This window comes from Phaenicophaeus curvirostris, chromosome 1 (assembly GCF_032191515.1).
Source record: "Phaenicophaeus curvirostris isolate KB17595 chromosome 1, BPBGC_Pcur_1.0, whole genome shotgun sequence".
Classification (NCBI taxonomy): domain Eukaryota; kingdom Metazoa; phylum Chordata; class Aves; order Cuculiformes; family Cuculidae; genus Phaenicophaeus; species Phaenicophaeus curvirostris.
The window spans coordinates 191,944,503-191,965,847 of record NC_091392.1 but is presented as its reverse complement, the minus strand read 5'-3'; the positions used below and the strand labels follow the sequence as shown (position 1 = coordinate 191,965,847).

At 47.2% G+C, this 21,345-nt stretch overlaps 2 protein-coding genes across 2 annotated transcripts in view; both read left to right on the top strand.

The window, feature by feature from the left end:
* The window catches only part of CAPN5 (calpain 5), a 41,220-nt gene that overhangs the window by 4,140 nt on the left and 15,735 nt on the right, over positions 1 to 21,345 (top strand). Inside the window, exon 2 of the mRNA XM_069883256.1 lies at positions 12,085 to 12,216. Within this exon, the coding sequence (XP_069739357.1) occupies positions 12,085 to 12,216 (132 nt within the window). The remainder of the gene's footprint in view (positions 1 to 12,084; positions 12,217 to 21,345) is intronic.
* On the top strand, positions 17,404 to 18,460 carry OMP (olfactory marker protein). The gene has a single exon (XM_069883257.1). It carries the CDS (start codon positions 17,712 to 17,714, stop codon positions 18,189 to 18,191), a length of 480 nt encoding a protein of 159 aa, XP_069739358.1. The 5' UTR covers positions 17,404 to 17,711; the 3' UTR covers positions 18,192 to 18,460.

The following is a 21,345-nucleotide window of genomic DNA, read 5'->3' as shown; positions in this document are numbered from 1 at the left end:
AGGTAAATGGGGAGGGGTGTACTGAAAAAGCTGGAAGGGGATGGACGAGATGCAGTCTGGGAGGCAGAAGTAAAGGGAGATCTGGAACACACAGCTATGTCTGTTGATCCCCTGGGGAAAAAAAGCAGTGATGGCCTAGGGTGGAATAGGTTCATCTACCTTGTGGGAAAACAGTTCATCTCTTCTAATCATCACTGTCCCAAACTCTTTTCTTGGGTACAGGCCATATCCAGTGATGCCATGGGATGGGTACTGGGCTAAGTTAGGGTCATTAGTACCCCTGGGCCTTAGAGAAAGCTTGTTTTGTCTCTACAGCAAGGAGGGCCTTGTGGTTCAGGTTCAGTCCACCAAGCAATGATCTGCTACTGAGATTGGTCACCAGTTGAGACTAATTTAGGCATCGCTACGCTGGAGTGGGAAGCAAATGAATTCTGGTGGGAGGCTTAGGTCATGCAGAGATGTGATGTTTCACTACATGAGCTGCATGCTCTGATCCTTCAGCTCTTCCCAGGGAGCAAAGTGGAGCCCAGAGAAGGTTTTTTTTCCTCCTTGCTCTGGGAGGCAAAGTGAGCTGCTGTGTGCTGAGCATTTTCCTGCCCACTTCAATGTGTTGCAGGACCTTGCAGAAGCACCTCATGGTCTTCCCTAAGATGCAGAGTGAGAGGTCCCAAAGATGCTTGGAGGGGACCAGGTGGCAGCTGAGTGCTGAGCTGCACCAAAGGTGGTGTAACAAGAAGCTGTGATGAAGCACAAGGGTTTCAAAGCAGGCTGTTGTCACAGTGACTGGGTGGCTCAAGGCATTGTGCAGTGATGGTTGAACCTGAGCTGCACCTCTGCACTGTGAGTTCAAGCCTGGCTGGTTGCAATCACCAGAGAAATTCTCTTGGATGAAGTTTACACCTTCCTGTCTTCAGGGGAAGAGTTTTGTCCTCCAACCTTGTTTCTCTGTTTTTTTCTCTCTCCAGTATTTGCTTGCAAGCACCAAGTTATCTCTGCAGGAATTGTCAAGGGAGATTGTTACTGATTAAAAAGCATAAAGGTAGACTCTTGCTAAACGGCAGCATTATTTTATCTGTGTGAAGGCCAATGTTTTTTGCAGGGGAAAGTCTGAATCAGAGTAGTTTTGAGGGAGATAGAGAGGCCAGATGTTTTAGGAAGGGTTGTGGGAAGCGAGAGGTCCTACGGTAGTAGCACCATAACATTTTCAACCCTACTGTGGCACTGAGGGGAACTGATTTCATTCACAGTCCTGGTTTTTGTTTGGTTAGGTATATTTTCCCCAAATCTTGTTTTAGAAACTGAGAAAATACCATTTTCTTAGTAGTCACTTCCCTGTCATCCTGACATATATCTAGCTTGACTTTGTGTATAGGAGTTTTGTGCATTATGCCTATTGTCTCCTGAATTCAGTGCTCTTGTGTTCAGAGGATACGGAGATATTGCAGGATGGGAAAGCATTTCTCAGATCCCTTTATTCTTGTGTTATTAAGCACTTCACTCATTTCAGTTGCTGAGTGAGAGTTATACAATCAACCCCCATGGAATTTTCCTGGAAGGGGAAAGGAGTCAATGAACTAATTCACTAAAAGTAAGACCAGCACTTGCCTACCCACAAGTTTCTGCATTAAAAGGTCTTTTCCTCAGTGTATAGCACAGGCTGGGAAGCTGGCAAAAACACAAGAGTGAAGATAATGGGGAAGACAGAGGTTAAGTTCTTGCAGTTCTTTGCTCTAAGAGCTCACCCAAAGCAGGCACATGGAGGCAATTAAAATAGCAGTAATCAGGGAGCTGTAACTTTCTAGTGACTCACTTAGAACCTCTTCTGCCAGAAATGCTAGCCTCTGGCACCTGCACTCAAGGGATGTCTTTGCTCAGCTTTCAGTTTTGGATCTACCCAGAGGATGCTCATGGTTAGCATTGATGCTGTGGCTCCTCTGTGCTGCTGGATGGATAGAGGGATCGTCTCCTCTGAGCAGAGTCTGTCATCTGTCTGCAAGCCATCATAAAAGTCAGAGTCCTTCCAGACCTTTGTGTTTCTCAGCTTAGGAATTTGAGACACTCGTCTGTTAATTTATCTGCAGCTTTCTGTAAAGGCTAGAGCTGATTGCCAGTCTGTTCCCTCCTTGCCAGGAAAGGATTTGTCACCATTTAATGCAATCTCTGAATTGACCTTGGTTTTACATTTTCAAACCATTCACAGACCTTTCCCCCTCCCTTTCCCTCAAGGATGATCAAGATAATTTTATTAACATTTATGCTTGTTATAAAAGGTCTCGCGTCTCATTGAACGTGGTGCTGGCCCTGGCTGCATTCCAGCAGGTCTCACCAAATCCTCCCAGGGCCACAACCCTGTGGTGCTAGGCAAATACACTACCTCTCTTTGCCATAGTGAGGATATGGAGTGATCAGCTGCCCTATGTGAGTATGGTTCACTGCAGTCTTTGGTAAGAAATTAGCCAGTGAATCTGTTCTATCCTCAGCATCAGAAGAACACAGTCTTAAATGAAAAACTAGCAGTAAAATCAGTGGCTTATGTTCATTGCCTGCTTCTTAATGCAGCTGCGCATCAGTGCATTATTGTATCAGTAGCAGGGAAGAGCATACCAGTAGTAGTAAAGGGTGTCACAGAAAGGAGCCCTGGACATCTGCTGCCTTCTGAGCTCCATGCAAAAGAATAGTGCAGGTGCTCCCAGGTTTGGCTCTCGGTTTCAGAGGGGCACATTCAACCTGCAGAGTAGGTACAGAGCTAGTTTTGCCCTCAATCAGCCCAGGCTTTTAATATTGGTGCAGAATGGGAGATGCTGCACTGTCTGGCAGCTCTAATTTTTGAGCACTCTGAGTGGATGGTATTTTGGGGTGATTTGCCTGTGTTAAGGGCTTGATACTGCTGGAACAAGTGTCTTTGGACAAAGCCCTTGCAAAGTCCCCTTGCAAAGACTCGATGCAGTGTGGTTCAGACTCTTGCAGAAGGGAAATAAAACATGAGGTATGGTAACTCTGGCTCCTGCAAGATGTGGTTAAAGAAAGGAACAAATAGAAGGAAGCATTGGTGGGAGGGTGAGAACTGGAGCCATGCTGGCTCTGTGACTGGAGTAGAAAAGGAGCTGTTTCCCTGATCTGCAGGACTTGAACTGCAAGGGAACTGTTGACAACGCATCAGCTGATTTCTGCGTAAGGAGAGGTCATGGCACTTCTTGAATTAAATCCTCATTGAGCTAAACTTGACCTGCTTCCTCTAAGCACCATCCAGTTGTTGTTTTTTCCCAGGAGAGGAGAATCCACTGTGGCTCTGGATCACTTGCTCTGAAGACCAGTCCCTGCCTCTGGATTTGCTTTTGGTTTGTTTCTTTTAAATGTGAATTGGCTTAGTATACACTCCTTGGATCCTGTGTTCACACTTACTTGCTTCTACATTTCTGTTCCCTCTAAATATATGGTAACCCCATAATGTGTATGCAGTTGGGGCAGAGTGATGCCTACACCTGTAAAGAAGCAGGTATAAACCCTCTTTCCATCATGATTCCTTCTTGCCTTGCTTAGCAGAGCCTGGACTCATGTCCAGTCTAGGAGTACTGATGGGTTGATCAGAGATGAATAAATGCAGCCAGCATCTGTCTTTCTAAACATCTGAGGGCAAGGGCTTGTCCTTCCTTTGCTGCCAAATGGCTGACATTGTCAGAATTATTTGTACAGAGCATTAAATTCTCCAAGTCGTCCCTTTTTGAAATAAAACCCCAACGCAATTTGACAGTAAGTGGAATGGCACTGTTTCTCCTCTGATATATATAATTTAACACAGAGACTGTGCAAATAAGGCTCTAAAGCCCTGCAAAGATTAAAAGCCTGTTTATAAGGCAGACTGAGTTGTGCAGTGCAGGGCAGTGTGGTAGGGTGGGATTTTTGTCCTAAGTGGAGGCACTTAGTCCAATGCAATCATTTAGACCTACACGTGTTAAAATACAATGGGGAGAGTGAATTCCTTGGTATGGTGCTGCCCTGCTTGACCATCCCACCCATGCTCGTAGCCATCTGCCTCCACCCTGCATCCCGTCTCACTGTCGTGTGCAATGCCCTAGGCAGCCCTATGGACAAGACAGTCTTGAAATGCAGGACTTGGAGAAGTGGAGGTGAATGAAAAGCATCTTTGATAAAGGACAAAGCCTTTAGGTTTCGCTGCACCCTGGAATGCAGCACAGGTGCTCAGTAGTTCAGCTCACCAGGACCAAGCCTGCACAACGAGTGCCAACCTCTGTGATCTGTTGACCCCTTCACATCCTCATCTGGATGCTCATCTCGTGTTTCTGAGGAGAGATACAGCTTGCTTGGGTTTGCTGTCTCTGTGAACTTTGGCAGTTTGATGACTCAAGCCTATGGCCTCATGGGAAGATTCCTGCTGATTGTTAAATACAGGCTTCATCCTTTTTTGTGAACTCCCTCTTGGAGGTACCAGCCAGTGCTGGCCAACACTGGGTGCTTACAGCCAGCTCTGCTGCCAAATTTCTCTGTGCTTCCTCCTCTCAACAGTGGCAGCTCAGCCTTTTCCTGGTGGCTGAATATTGAATCATTTTCCCTAAATAATGCCCTTTTGTCACTTCTCCCAGCCTACAGAAGCTCATGAGTCCACGTTTCTAGAGGGTGATTTTCTCATAAAAAGGGTTTCTCTGTTTGCAAAGCTACACCCAGTTTATGAATAACCAGAATAGGTGTGGGATGGAAGTAATTTCTTTAAATGGCTTAAACTCGTGATAACTTCTTCATCATCATTGTGTAGTCTGGGATTAATTTGGACTGTGGAGAGGTCAAGTCCTCGTATTGGACTGAGGTGTTGCTGTGCTATAAATATGACACAATCACAAACCAAAGGGCAGTTCCTCACCCTGAAACAGTATGGACCAAAGAGGTTGTGGAAAAGCAGTTAGGAGGTTTTTAATCTGTGTGCAGCGGAGGGTGGAGGTAATTTGCCTTTGCATCTTTGTGTTCTTTATTTTCCTATCAATAACTTGACTTTTAGGATAATTAAAAAAAAGGCAAAACAAACAACAAATCCCCAGTGAGACTTAGATTCCTAAATCCTGCTTTAGCAGATTGGCTTTTGATGAGAAACAGGAATTGGGATTCAGGCAAAGCAGCATTCTGCAGACGCAAGTGCCAAACCTGAATTTTGTGACTTGGAGGCAGAAACAATACAGCTGAGTTCATGACCACACCAGCTCACTCCAGGATTTCACAATAGCTCTGTGATGAATGGGTTTGGACCATTCCTCCTGAAATACTGTGATTTCTTACAGCAGTGGTTACTTGAATAGATTCCTCCCTTCCTACCAACATGTCCTCCTACCGTGTCCTCCAAGGCTGGGTCTGATGACTCAAAAGTGGTGTGAGTTGTGGAACATTCTCATGGCTCATGGTCCCTTGCTTGTACCAATGTGACTGTTGGTGAACCTCCCCAAGAACCAGTTTGGAGCCTGATATAGTTTCTAACCAAAGCAGTTGTTCTGCTTGAGATTAGATCCCATGACTAGAAGTGCTGGTTCGACTGAGAGCGCAGCCACAGTGAGAGGAGGGGCCTTGGAGGGTAGATGTATTTTAAACCCACGATGCAGCCAAACCAGGGTTGTTCCTTGCCCTACAAGTACTTAGCACTGTTCCAAGGGAGCTTGGTCAGGAGATCTGTAGGAGCACTCAATGACAGGTTGTGATGGAGGGTGGAGGGACTTGAGAGAAGGTGGCCAGCAGCACTGTGGTGAATGACAGGGGTGTTATCTGCTGTAGAGTGTTAGTTAAAACAGCCATGAGGGATAATTTTTGTTTCTCCTCCTCCACTTGTCTTGTGTAGCTTCCTGGAGCCTATGCCTACATGTACTAAGATATAAGGAAAGGAGATCCAGGTGGAGCCATCCTTGAGAGCTGCTGCATTTCTCAGTGTCCTCTCGCTCACTTCACAGAACCATAGTTGTGTGCACTCATAAGTGTCAGGCTGGGTCAGGCAATGCAGCATGAAAAGGAGCCAGGTGACATCATTTCTATAAAGGAATGATGGCTCATGCAGTGAATGGACTGCAATGGGACTTGAAACCAAGAGGGACCACTTCTGCCTCTGGGTGGGGCAACCTGGGGCACGTCATCTCACTGCACAGAGCATCCCACCCTCCAGTTTGTCAGTGAAGTGTGAGAAGACTTTGCTGCATTGGAGCTGTGATCTGCCAGGATCCAGAGAGGCTTTCCAAGACTGCATCCCTAGAGAGCGTGGGTGGGAGGAACAGGAATGATGAGTCCGAGGTCTCTGCACTTGTCTCAGATTCCTTCCTATGCTTTTCCCTCTTCCTCAGCTCCTGGGCAGGTGCAATGCTCTCACAACATGTTGCATCTCTCCACACTGCATTGTTTTAAGAGAGACACCTCTCTGGTGCCTTCATGCTTTGGATAACCGGAAGATAAAACTGCAAAGGAACCTGTCAAGGCTGCTAAGCCTGCAAATTGACCTATGGATCTTGTTTGCCACTGTGCACACTCTTTTTGTTGCCAAAACGAATGGTACAGCATGGTGCTGAGGTACATTAACAGAGTCATGGGGTTTGTGGGGAGTCTATTTCTTTGATGCCTTTGATTTACAGGCAAGTCCTGTTTACTGTGGGTGGAGTGTCCAACGCCCTTTGGGGTGGGAACTGATAACAGATGCAAACATGTACATGTTGAGATATTCTTGGTGGATTTGCGTTAGGGATGTGTGACTGAGACAATACAACACCTCCTTGCCCCCAGTCTTACAGCGTGTAGGTGTTGCCAACCAAGCATATCCTCCAGTGTGTGTGAAGCTGAGGAAATTATTGAGGAAATTATAATCCCATCTGGAAACAGAGACCCATGGGTTTCTAAACTGACACCATTTCCTTTCCCTGTATCACCCTGGTGCAATTTTTTCAATTACCACTTTTGCAAAATCACATCTCAATGCAGGTATCTTCAGCAGTGCAACACATAGACCTTTGTGTCAGCTGTGTCACCAGTGCCCACTGTGCTTGGACACCTCTTGCTCTCTTGGCTGTGTGAGTAGTATTTGAGACACAGGGGTCCTTTTTGTTCCTCAATATTCAGGAGAAAGGAAGCACAGGAAAGTGGAAGCACAGCCACGCTAATAGGTATCTTGCTGATTTTGCAAGTCTGAGTGAAAGCATTGTTCCCCAAACAGCCAGGCTCTGCAATGCAATTAGACTGGTCTGCTCCTTGCAAAATCTTGTTAGCAAAAAATGGTCCTGGCACACAGCAGATGTTGTGTGTCACACAGTTACTTTCTCCCCTTAGCTTTTTCCCTCCCTCCAGCTGGCTTGACATGATCCAGGTCCCTAGTGCATCTAAAGTTTAGAAATCTGCACTGGGAGACATTTATAACAGTCACTGATTATAAAGCCAATTAGAGGGTGATTTGCTTATTACTGCCCTGTTTGGAGTTGAGCTAGCTGGAAAAGATGGGGATGATATTTTTTCTGGCTTAAATGCATTTGGAAGGAAAATGTATGTGTTGGGTGAAAGAGCACTGAAAGGGAGAGCAGAGGAAAAGTCCACATTACACCGCAAATTTCAAGATAATTGCACTGCTTGGGTGTTTTTTTTCCTTAATGGACTTCAATAAGCCAAAGCTGGAGGGAGCAAACTGGCCCAGGTCCATTCTGAGCTCCCATAAGTCACACCTGGTACATCTGTAATCAGCCTGTTATCCACAGGGACCTCAAGCTCCTCTCCCAGTCCCAGCAATGACTTTCACCTCAGTCCCACAGCCCTAGCAGGAGGAAGGATGTGGGAAGGAGTACATGAATCACCAGGACTTTGAATCACTAGCTTGACCCTCCTTGTGTTATCTGGCTGTGTCTTTCCATGGCAACATCCACACAGGCTTTATCTAAGTTGTATTTTGTGGCCTGGAGCTCAGCAGCTCCAGTCAGTTTATGGAGGCTAAGTCATCTCTGATGGTGCTTAGGATCCTTGGGATCCTCCCACACGGGTTCTCCTTGGGGGTAGAGAGGCATGGATGGCTATCTTGGAGTTAAGAGCAACACACCAAAGCCATAGCTTTCCCCACACCCATAGCTTTTGGCTTTCCCTATTCTTGGCTGTTCACCTTCTGTGTCCAAATTAGGAGTAGCCAAAGCGCAGGATCCATCTGTGATGAGATGGAGGACAGGATGGACTCAGTGTTTGCTGAAGCCTCAGGTGCCACAGGACAGTTTGAGCTGGTTCTGTGGTGGCTGATACTTGAACCAAAAAAGCCCCTGGGCTGTATGTGGATATGCATGTTTATGTGCTGACCTGTTCTCGGGGTTGTGGTGCTGGGAGGGTGACATAGTGTTTGCTTTTCAGGGATGCACCCAACTGGGTAAATGTTATTGCTCACCTGGTTTCTGTCTCCTGCATGAGAGGGAGAGGAAGAAACCAAGGTGATGACCTTCTATGATCAGAGCATCTCTGCTTCTCTCCTCCCCTTGCACATAAAAAACCCAGGCCCTGTAATTCAGTCTGGCTGCAGAACAAACTCTTTATCTCTTTCTGCTTTGTCCACAGGAAAAGTAAAACTAAATTAAATGCTTTTATTTGCTTTTTTTGACCTAATTCCCACTGGCTTCTTGTTCATCACCCACCTCTGCATGTGGACATGGTGCGTCATGGCTCTGAGTGTGCTTTGTAACCCGAAGGTGCTGCATTTATGCTCCATGAAATCCTGAGGGGCATCGCAGCCTTTCTGAAGCGGTGCCTTGGTTCATTGCTAGTACAGGCAGAGCAACTCGGGAACTGGAGGCCGCGCAGTCTGCACCAAGGCAAAATGTGTGAATAGGTGTTCAGCATCTTCACTGGGGACTGAAGAATCCAAGTAATTTAATATTTGGAAGGGTTTGGAAGTCTAAGGGATTTGGGGAAACCTTCTCAGGAAATTTTGCAGAGGAGACTGACCCACACATAGGTCTTATCCTGGTGACATCAGCTCCACAGTGTTAAAGCCAGGAGGCAGTGCTGCTTTCCCCGTGTGAGTGCAGCAAAAGGGCATGAATATCATTAAAGGACTGCAGCATCTGACACAGGGAGAGGCTGAAAGACGTGGGACTCTTCAGTATGGAGAAGGGGCTCGAGGGATCTTAATTATGTGCTTAAATACCTGATGGTAGGGAATGAAGAAGAAAGAACCACACTTTTCGGTGGGTCCAATGACAGAAGAAGAGACAGTAAGCTCAAAGTGAAAAACAGTTAATTCCATTTAAACATGAGAAAAAACTTTTTGACTGGGAGTGTCGTCCAAATGCTCACATAGGTTGCCCAAAGAGGTTGTAGAATCCCTAGAGATATTCAAAGCCTGACTAGATGTGGTCCTAGGCAACCTGCTATAGCTGGTCCTGCCTCGAGTAGGTGGATGATCTTTGACTGGATGATCTCCAGAAATTCTTTCTAAATACAGCAATTTGGTGATTCTGTGCTTAGGATCACAGAGAGTTCATTGGGACCAAGCTCAGTCCTGCAGCTTTGGGATCCTACCTGAACTTTCTACAGGGAAGAACGACAGCTGCTCTCTACCCCTCAGGGAAGACTTCTGGGAAGACTCACTGAGCATTTTGAGACTTGCCCAAGTTGTGTGCAGAGCTCACCTGATGTCTCCTTCCAACCAGGCCTGTGTATCATGCTGAGCCGATCCTCTTTCAAAGCATCACTTCTTCTCAAAGGCCTCATGCATCTCCAGGGACCAGGCATGCAAGATTCTGGGTCAAGGGAGAGGCTGTCACCCCCCGGCCACAGCAGGAGATTGTGGCTTTTAGCAAACTTCATGCTCCTAGGAAACTTTCAATTCAGCCGCAAACTGCCATGGGGTTTTGCATGTCTAAGGAAAGGAGGTTTAAAAGTTCATGGGCAGCTTTGTCGAGCAAGCCTATGCTTTCAGCCACAACTGCACTGGACCAAAAGCGTGTTGAAACACCATATCCAAGTGTTTACCTGAATGCGAAACACCTACTGCTGCTTCTGAAGAGCTACCTGAATGAATCCTTTGAGAACAATATGCCCATAGGAACCCATCTGCATTAGTAGGAAGAGAAGCTCAGTCAAATGAGAAGCATGTTTTGCAGAGTGAGTCTGTTCTGGCGTGAACATTTCCAGCCATGCCACCCTCGATGCTGCCATGGGTCTGAGAAAGTAGGGTCTAATGAGCTGCATCCCTCATCTGTGCCAGGGCAGGCTGCTGTTTTAATGAGCACATAGGGCTTCCCTCTGTTAAAATGAGCAACTGGGGGTTTTAATTTGCAGACTCTTTCCTGGTGATGAGGAAATCATATTTAACTGGCAGCTCTGTTCTTAGGAAAAGCCCATAAGCATCTGACAGCCTCTGCTCTCTGCTACTTTCTGCCAAACAGGCTATGTTTTTCATGCTTTCGTGTCCACCCTTTTCTGCATAATACCAAGTGACTCCCTTTTTGTACGTTTAGATTCACGCAAGAGCAGAAAGGGCAACTGTGGTCCTCAGATGGGGCTAATACAGTGCCTCCATCCCCTAAAGCAGGATCACTAAGAGGTGATCTTGCAGACATCCCTGTCTCCAACAGACAGAACGGATGCATCTCCTGCTGCTAGGTGTTTCCTCGGTGGTATGAAACAGGAGTTAAACCTCACTGCTCCTCTCCCATCCCTGTCTCTGCTCTGCGATGCTGGGAAGCACAGGTGGCGCTTGCCTTTGGTGGCTGTCAGTTTGCCTCCCTCTAGTGCTTATCCCAGACTCCTGCAATGCCAGCAGCTGGGAGGGGATTAGTCCTTTCTCTTGGTGTTGATCCCAGCCCAGTTTGTGTCTGGATGGAGCTCAGGTTATTTTTCAGGTGTACAGCACTGGCTGGGTTAGACAGGAATAGCAGGAGGTGTTTCCAAAGCAGTGATTCCTCTTCCTTCCCAGGATAGGCAGAGGTAACACGAATCCTCATGTGCAAAGTTTGGGGAGGACATGCTGCATGCAGCCTGAAAAACTGGGAGGTGGAGGGTAAGAAGGAAAATCTGCTTTTCTTTTTCCCTTTTCAAATTAAGTGTGATAACAAAAGGGGAAAGATTCTTTTAGCTTTTTGTCTGTCTCTTCCACTCCTAGCCTTCAGCCGCATGTGACCTTCCAAACTGGATTGATCAGGAGAAAATATATTTTAAAAAAAATGCAGTTTTTCGCACAAAGCTTGTTCAACATGCTCTTTTATTTAAGTGCTTTCTTGGCCAGGCTCTAAGTGGGAGTGGGAAGAAGGGAGGGCAGCCTGGCAGGAGCTGGGCTGAAGAAAGGCAGTATGTTTGGTGCCTGAGTGGCTGGAGCGATGAGCTCATCTCCTAGCTGTCTTCTATCTAAGTGTCTCCATTCACGATGCTCTTGCACAGTCCACCGTGCTGGTTTTGGTGACAGAATGAGCATTTAAAACTCCTGGCTCAACTGTAAAGCTTTTGGACCACTGAATTTTCTCCATCTGTTTTGTTAAGACCTGGAAGGACAGACCTCCTGGGTCCATGTGGCTTTTGGACCTTGGCTCCGTGTGACCATGGCTGAGCTCTCAATCTGCGTTGAGCTTTCCTAGGTGAATCGTCTGATTTAGGCACTGTTATTTCTCATCTAAATGAGTCAATGTGGGAGACAGTGATTTTGGGTGATGCTGTCATGCTCTCCAGAGGAAAATAAGAGAGAAAGAAGCTTGTAAAGCAGTCACAGGTTAGGGATAGCTGAAGGGCTTATGAGAAATAATAAAGGGCAGACTTAGAAGAAGAGATGGGTCACTGGGGCTGTAATGGTGTGAAAATGTACCATTATTGCCAGAGGCATGTATGCCAAACCTGTGCTGAAGGTGTAGCAGAATAGGAAGTAGGTCTGGCATCACTTTGGCAGTGATGCTGCCCATGTCCTGATGAAAGCAGAAGGCAGGACAGTGTCTTTCTGCCACTGAAGTGACAAGTGAAGCCACCAGAAAGCTGCAGGTGGGATTTAAATGGAGCCTGAGGAGAAGAGAAGATTTTTCTTTGCTAGGAAGACTTGCTCCTGATTTCCCTATCACCTCATTTACCCAGTCTGTATGTCTTTCTCCCATTCCACAGGAAATTTGCAACGATCCACATCTCTTTGTGGACGGGATCAGCTCCCATGACTTACACCAGGGCCAGGTTGGGAACTGCTGGTTTGTGGCTGCCTGCTCCTCCCTGGCATCCCGAGAATCTCTGTGGCAGAAGGTAAGCTGTTCTCTATGCTACGGGAAAGCCTGCCTTCAACACCGTTGCCTTACATTGTATGTGTCCAGTGCAAAAAACTGGTTCTTCAGGGTTGCCTCAGATCCAGAAAAACTATTAATGTGCAAAAACCTCCTTTAAAGGACAGTCTATCAATGGGAGTTCAGTTATCTTCATTATAGTCACATCACATGAAAGCCAAATCATTGGGTAGTTTCTTCTTAACCAAGTGAATCAAGCCCCATCCTGTCCTCCAGCTCACAAATCTGATTTTCCCCACTCCAAAATAACCTAAAAAACAACAGCAACAACAACAAAATTCAGGATGTTCAGCTGCAGCATTTGGCCCCATTTCCCTAGTTCCCTTGATGTTACTTCTCTTTGGTAGTTCAGTGTGTGCCCACCTTGGCAACGAGACACCTTGTGCCAAAGCAGGTAGGGCCATTCAAGGCTATTAGTGTTTCTCCCAAGCTGCTGCTTCCTCAGAGCATCAATCCATGGCATGTCCTATGGCTAGATTGCTCCTTTTATGAGTGCTCCTTCTAATGTGGGGTCCAAAATGAGTGTGTTGCAGACCAGAAAACCACGAGGAGTCTACACCAAAGCAAGGGGTGCCAGGTCAGGGCAGCAGCGACAGAGATACAAGTGGGAAGGAGGTCCTCAGTGCCACATCCTTGGACAGTCTGTGCCTGTCTCTGCCATGTCCTTGGCTGCAGAAAAGATCAAACCTGTGAAACACGAGACAAACACAGGCTTCAGTTCCTGGTACAGACATGTCTCATCATAGGACAAGAGACCAGCAGGTTGTAAGCAACTTTACCTAGATTTTACTGCAGAAGGCAACCACCGAAGTCTTACAGGCATCATCACCTGCTTCATCCACAGCCTCCTGCTGCAGCAGACCCCCAGGGTTTGAATATTCCCTCCACCCTACTCCTTTGTATCAGCTGTGTGTAATGTGGTACTCCCAGTCTTTGCTGCATGTGGTTTTTGTGATCATGAACCCTAAGCTCAGACTTGGGAATTTGATTGTTGCAGCAGCCCCATTTTTTGTTAAAATCAATTCTTTTCTGTATGTGGGAACAGGATAGCTATTTTTGGCTTCTGGATAAGCAGTAAGGTTTCCTTCCATTGTGGCTGTGCTGACTGTTGTGGTTCTTGTTGAAGGTGTAGTTCAAGGGGTGGTTTAGCATTTTCGTCTGCATTGATGCCTCCTGGGGGAAGCAGGCAAGTTGTCTCCTTGCCATTCACTTCCAACCCTGCCCTGGGAAATGCCAGCTGAACAGAAGCCAGGTCCCTTTGGACACCTCATTACTGCAGTTTGCCAAGGGCATTGCTTTTCCTCTCCTGGTAATTTGGCTGTGGGTGTTTGTGACTTTTCATTTGACATGCCCTTAACTCTCAAGGGTTTTCTTTGCCTCCCTCCTCTTTCTTTCAGAAAGATTTCCTTTCTGGCAAAAGCAAAAGCTGCAGCCCTCTCCCCAAGCTTTCCCTCCAGGTTGTTTGCTGTGGTGATCTCCACAGGGCTTAGGTCAGACATGGTTCAGCACACCCCTGCTTTTGGAGAACTGTGAATTAGATGGGACTTCTGCTCATGCTTTGCTAGATGATTTGAGGGCTTATGATGACTTGCAAGGAGTTAGTGCGGCTATAAACTGCAGCAGCAACTTTTAAAGCAAAGAGGTAGACATCAAGTGCACAGATTAACCCCTTCATCCAAAGAGACATAAACTCTGCTTGATGTGCTGGCATTAGAGCATAGTCCTTGCCAAAGATCTTGGACCCCTTCATTAGCCCAGATATAATGAACCTCTTGGTCCTTGGTACAGTTGCACATATGATTGTGAACACATTGCTGGAGGTAGCTGTTGCTCCTTGGCCCTCAGGCATCTCAACACATAGGACCCAGTGCCTGCAGGGCAAACTTCTACTCCTCACTGGTCAATAGACTGATGTAAGTGACAGTTGAGAGGACAGACAAGGCAGCCAAACACTAGGTTTTCAAACCAAGTTTAAAACCTAGTTTTAGGGTCATTAGACACTAAGGTGTCTAAATCATTAGAGACTAAAGTGTCTAATGCCATTAGACGGTAAAACATCTCTGGTTCAAGGTCCAAGAGGAGCCGAAAGATGCTGATGCAGTTTTTAGTATAACTGAAATATCACTATAGGGATCTTGGCCCCGGTCTCCGATTTCTCCTAGAACATATAATCCTGATTTAAACCAGTATGGAACTTAGGCTTTGGGCATCCCTTGCTCCACTGCACACAGGTAGTGTCTCTCTCTAGTGTGGGGAGAGGGAATACATTTAAGGGAATAGAATGGGCCATCCACATCCCTATGTATCCCCAGAGATGATTTTATTCACACGCTTTCTACCACCTCACTCCAAGGGTCCATCCATGTCCTACTTTCCAATTAAGCCTATGGTGTTTGAGTCACTGAATGGGAAGAGGGACTGGAAGTTCATTTAGAGCTGTCTTCTTTTTTCCTGACTTTTAGCAGGCCTTACATGGCTTCAGGTGTGATCTGACTCTATAACACTCTTTCCATGGCCCGTCAGAGGTGTCTAGCTTATATGAAAAGAAGTGAAGGCCTTGAAATGAGGGGATTTATAGAATTTCTGGAGGCACTTTGTCTTAAAGGCTTGTCTGGATCTATACCTGTACTCCCACAGGACACATTGGCATCGGTCAACAAATGAGGAACAGACTCTGAAGTGAAGCTCTGTATCTCCATCACATATCCCAGGATCCTTCCCCCTGAGTTGTTTCCAAATCATGGGGCAGTCTTGGATGGGATGCCATGAGCAGATGGTTCTGAGGGTACTGACCTCCCAAAGCCTGTCTTGCGTAGGTCTTCTGCAACCTGGGGTTAGTTATTGCTCTCTGTGGATTACCTTAAAATCTGATCTTGTGCCTCAACAGGGCAAGTGTGGAACATCACATGGTGCCTGGAGGCTAGACCCCTGCTGCAGTCCATTCATCATCAGGTGCAAGGTCATTGCTCCTTCTACTGATGCTCTGTATAGGAGTAAAAGAACCAAGGCATCCAAGCAAAGTCCATGGGACATTGTCACATGTAGCTCAGCAAGAAAAGGTCTCCAAGGTTACCTGAAGGCATTTTTAACTTTTAAAACCTCAGAGCTGAGTCAACAGTTGTTGCAAAAGGTGTTTTAAAGCTAGTAAACAAGTCAGGCAAGAGCTCAGAGAACAGCCGGAAGAGTCAGGTTTCCTCAGCCCTCTCTTTTGCCCCTTCAGATGGGTCTGTGTAATTCTTGGCTCTCTCGATTCTGTCCTTAGGGTCTTTAGGAGTAGCAGCAGACTGGTAACTTCAAGACAGTTCCCAGGAAAATGACCTACCTTGGGCCACTGGTGTCTTGTTTGTCCGGCCAAAGCCAGCTTCTGATGATAGCCTTTTTTGGTACTTCTTCTGGAAGTTGTAGTGATAGCTTCCAGGGATGATACCGCGTGGTTATGAGTGACACAGTCCAGGTGCTGGCACAGCCTTTTGTAAAAATATTTTAGAAAAAAACTGTTTCCTGGAGTTCATTTAAAACAGTTTGAGCTCCCAAAGTGCCCTGTAAATATGGCATGTGGCAGAAGCCAACATGAGTCACAGATGGGATGGAGAGAACCCAAATTACTTGACTCCACACAATGTCTAAAGCTTTATGCTGAAACCTCTGCACTCTTGAAGTGTCCAGACCAGTGATTATATCCCAAAGATAACACAGCTTGACTCCAGGAGTCGGACCTTTTCCATGGTGCACCTAAATCTGTGGCCAGGGATTTAACAGGGCCACTTGGCAGAGTGAGGAATGGCTTGGCTTGGCACCTCTTTTCAGGATCTGCAGCCACCCAGCACCCTGCAACAAGAAATGTGTTCACCACTATCCCTCTTTACCGCATCCACTGTCTGGACAACCCGCCAGGACAATACCAGTGCTTTGACGCAGTGGTCTTGCTGGTATTTGTGTGAGCTCAGAGTATCCCTACAGGACCTAGAAAGAGGTTGTTTGAGTTACTTGCATCTTGGACCTGCTTGTCAAGAGACAAACATTAAGGTGCAGACTATGCCCGGGTTCCCCTTTCCCAGCACACTAAGGTAAAGGCCAATGTTAGGCCAGTCCATTCGAGGTCAGGCCTCGTAGGAGCAGAGTTGAGGCTGACTCCTGCCAGCTGTGCTATCCAGAAAAGGACACAGGGTCCTGAGGGACAAGTTGACCATAAGTCAAATATGTGACCTTGAAGAGATGATGGACAAGCACACATAAGGCCAAACTAACACACATACAGCCAACAGGGTGAGGGAAATTATTCTTTTTCTCTTTCTGGTGTTTGTTAATCCCCATCTGGGCACTGTTTTGGGGTCCCCAGAGGAAGACAGTGGCAGACCAAAGCAAGACCTCATTGCTCTCTATAACTACCTAAAAGGAAATTGTGGAGGGGAGGGTGCTGGCCTCTTCTCCTAAGTGGCAGGGGACAGGATGAAAGGGAATGGCCTCAAGCTCTACCAGGGGAGGTGTAGGCTGGACATTAGGAAAAAAAAATTTCACAGAAAGGGTCATTGGGCACTGGAACAGGCTGCCCAGGGAGGTGGTTGATTCACCTTCCCTGGAGGTGTTTAAGGCACGGGTGGACAAGGCGCTGAGGGGCATGGTTTAGTGTTTGATAGGAATGGTTGGACTCCATGATCCAGTGGGTCTCTTCCAACCTGGTGATTCTATGATTCTATGATTCTAAGTCTGATGGAGGATACCAAGATGATGATCTGGAGCACAGGACATAAGAGGAAAGGCTGAGAGAAGTGTGTTTGTGCATCAAGGAGAAAGGAAGGTGAACAGTGAGATTATTGGTGTCTGCAGCGACTTAATGGGAGGCTGTGGGCAAGGCAGAGACAGATTCTCACCGGGGATGCACAGGCACAGAACAAAAGACAACAGCACAAGCTGTAGCTTATCTTCAGCACGAGTGTGGCCAGACACTGGAACAAGGATCTGAAGAGGCTGTGGGATCTCCATCCATGGAGATTGCCCCAAGCAACCTGATTTAACCTTGAAGTAAGTTCTGCTTTGAGCAGCAGGCTGGACTAGACCCCTCCAGAATCTCCTTCCAACATGAATTATCCATGATGCTACGCTCAGAGAAAGCTGCTACCACCTAGACCTGTTGGGTGGCATCCCTGGCTGCACGCCTTCATTTCAGGATAATGAACCACAGTTGTCAGGGAGGTTGCCAGGGAAGCTGACATCAGACATCCCTTCCCTATAGATTATCGTGCACAGCAGCACCATCAGTTCCTAATCTGCAAATGAAGTGGGAGGGCACCCAGAGGAAGCCCTGAAGGGTGTTTTGCGTCACTGGTGTGGGTTGCCTAGCACCGCTGGAACTGAAGAGGGGCAACAGCTCCAGGGGCTTGGAGGCTTTTTTACCCCTGTTTGTCCTCTTTGAGAGCCAAACATTGCTGAGGACGTAGCAGAGGAACAGCGGAGGTGATGGCAGCAGGGGCAGGGATACTCGAGCTGCCCTTCATCCATGATGACCAGCTCACCCAGTGCATGCGACTGCGATTCCAGAGCCTGCAGCAAAAAAAATTGAGGCCCCAGGATGGTGAGAAGCTGCTGCGTCCCAATGAGCACATCTACCGAGTGGATTTCATCCAGCAGCACAACCTGCGCTTCCTCCGCTGGAGCATCCAGCTGGAAAGACCTGGGAAGGTCACGGTGACCGGCACCTCCCAGCACTGGACTCCTGATCTCACGCACCTTATGAACCGGCAGCTGTTGGAGCCTGTGGGTGTCTTCTGGAAGAAGCCAGGGGACAAGAACGTGGAGTACAATGAGGCAGATGCCCAGGAATTTGGGGAGCGGATAGCAGAGTTAGCCCAGATCCGCAAGGTGATGTATTTCCTCCTCACTTTCACTGACGGCCTCGAACCAGCCCAGCTGAAGGGTTCCGTCATCTTCAAAGCTTGATCCCCCCTTGCTCAGCCCTTCTTGCTCCAGCTGTGCTTATGGTTTTGTTTTTCTTTCTCTCAATTAAATTCTTAGTTCAGTTTTTATGTGGTTCTTCACTGAGGGGTGGCATCACAAAAAAATGGAGGCCAGCTCAGTGCTTCTGGAGCCCTCAGCCCCATGAAACATTTCCCACACCTACTGTCTTCTGAATCATGGGGAGGAGAGAGGATGGGCCGTGAACTTGCTGCTGTGTTTGCCTAGCATATAAGACTGCAGACTTGTGAATTCAGCAGGGAATCACCGAGTCTGGTGCAGAGTTTTTCTGGCTTGGAAATACGAGGCTGTCTTGAGCCTTCTGACTGTGGCAATCTGCACACCAAAAGCCTGATGGAAGAATAAGAAATTGATACACTGGAAATGGGATGGAACCTGAAGGGAGTCCTGGCTTCCAGTTTTCATCCTTGTCATCAAAAAGGGAGGGATTGTTGGTGAGGAAGCACTTCTCTTCGCAAGGATGTTAAGTGCTTGCAGGCTGCAGCGAATCCCACAGTGACTGCGGCTACTTTGGCATCTCTGAAGACCGGTCCCGTAGAGACCTTGCTGTGAAGCTGAAGTACATTTGGACATGTTGTATTCTGCAGGTTACAAACGCACTGGACGAACTCATGCAGGGAGGTTGGGCCACTCTTTTCCTGACAGCCGCCACTGTTTCTTGTTGGGGGGTCACGGTGGGGTGATGTACTCCAGCATGTTGCTCACCTGGAGACTGTTGGTCCTGAGATGGCTTGGAGCAGGTATGCGTGTATGTGCAGAGCTGGGCAAATGAGCCAGCAGCTCAGAGCAAGCTGTAGGTCTGAGGTAGCAGTGAGTCCCCTGCAACAAAAACAATTTATGCATCATTGTGGTCTTAAAGCACCCATGAATATATTTATTCTGAAGCATCTACAGAGAGCTGTAAGACTGCACAGCACTTTGCAGACTGCAGAGCAGGAACCTGCTGCTGTTGTCCTCCAAAAGCAGTATGTCCTCTCCCCTACAAATGCTCAGACAGGGAGTGGTGTTTGGCCGTGGGAGCAGAGAGGGGAAACAGTGCCTTTGCAGGTTTTAGGGAGGAGGGTGTTTTGTGCCTGGTGTGTCCCATCACTGTGAATAAATTACTAACTTTGGACATTCCTTCTTCCTCCACCAAAAAGTGGAGGGTACTTTGATGAACCTTCTTGAGACTCATAGATAGAAATATCCTATGAAGGAGTTAAGTATTACTGTCAGTCCTTTGCTAAGTTGGCACTCAGATGTGGGTGAAGACTTCACAAGGAATCTCCACTGAAATTTTCATAAGGAGAGGGCAGTGATGGGAAAGCTGGGCAAAGTGGCATTGTACCCATGGCCTGCTGACTTGTGCAGACCGTCCCAAAATGGGTCCAACCTCATCTTCAAAGCCTCTAAAGACACAGGCTCCGTGCCATCCCCAGCGCAATAGTGGAGTATAAAATGATTTGCACAAGCTATGCCAGGAAAAGAGAGGAAGGCAAGCAGTAAGATCAGCTACTGGCTGGAGAGATGGAGGTTTGAGTCTTGCACACAACCAAGGTTTAGCAAACACAGAATCTTAAAGCCATGCCTGGGCAGTGCTGGAGAAGTTGATATCTTTCTTTAGACCCCAAGAATTCTGGACTTAATGAAGAGAGAAAAGTGAATCCATCCCTGTTTGGCCACAGCATGGACTTATGGGTCAAACTCAGTTCTAGATCTCAGCAGATTTTCACATAGGAGACTCCTGCCTGCACGTCCCAGAGCAGAGCTCCTGACTAAAAACCACATTAGACCAAATAACAGGAGCCACTACCAACTTCAAAAGGGGTTTTTGCATGCCAGGTCTCATAATATGCCATTGCTACATTTCTGGTTGCTGAAGTTCTTGCTGCAGATACCTCACTCGGTATTGATGTACCACAGTAAATAAAAGCTTAATCAACAGGGTTACCCTTAAGGACTGAGGCTGTGCATGTCATCTTCATGCATTTTTTTGGAAGCTACCCCAATCATGCATGCAATAAATTTTCGAATCAATATTGGTATTTTTTAGTACTTTTTTCTCCTGTAATAAGTAAAATGAAAATTCACCTACTTTTCGTTTGGTGTGAAAGGCTTAATAGTAGTTTCTGTGGTTTGGGCATGGGTTTGAAGCTGGGCAGAGGAGAGGAAACAATTCTCTATCTTCAGATGGATCCTTCTCTCCATCATAGCTGGGGATGGGAGGTGAGTGGGGCAGTGTGATATTTCTCTCTGCTGCAAGGAAGGTGAGCCTTTTTATACCAGTCACTGAAACTCTTCCTACACACTTTCAGCATCCCATAAAGATTTTGGGAGCCTCTAAGTGAAGAGCAGAACAGTTGGGTGAATGAGGAGTTGGGTGAATAAGGACAGTTGGGTGAATGAGGACGCCTCAGCGTCAAACAACTAAGTCGAGTCCATGACTCAGTGGGGGTCCTGGGATGAGTGGTCCATGGCGTGGTCTCCCATCTTCCACTGGATGTCTGGAGAGATTTCCTGGGAGTGAATGGGAGTCACAGACCTCAGTCACATGTTGATCTCTCTTGGAGCAATCTGGGCTTCATCTACCACTGGCGTTTGTAGATGTGCCCCAGATGAATCCTTTAGGTAATACACAGCATCAGGTCACAGGCGGGGGGTGTGATATTTGCCTTGAAGAGCAGTGAAGGTGCTGTATCCAGAGCTGCCACCTCTCCCCTGCAGCCAAGGGAGTCACAGACACCTTAGCCAGGGGCTTTAAGCAACTGGAAGGACCCTTGACGTGGATAAGATGCTGTACTGTGGGAAGAGCTTAGGGGAGGAATATGATGTTTCAGCTCACACCTTGCACTTTGGCAGGCTGAAGACAGACTGGGCTCTGGAGATCAGGCTCCTCTTATTTCTTCATGGGTCGATGTTGAAACACGACCAGCCCTTGCTTCTGAATCCTACTCTGCATGAAGGCATCTTTTTGCTACTTTCAGCAGCAGAGGGTGTTGTCAACACTGTTCCCAAATGAATGGATGGAGAAGAATGGTGGGGGACCGATAGATATCTCCTGCCACCACTGACAGCAATGGCAGGTCTCAGAACCAGTCAGCTGGAAGCTGTCGCTACCAGCTCTGGCTTACAAGCAGCC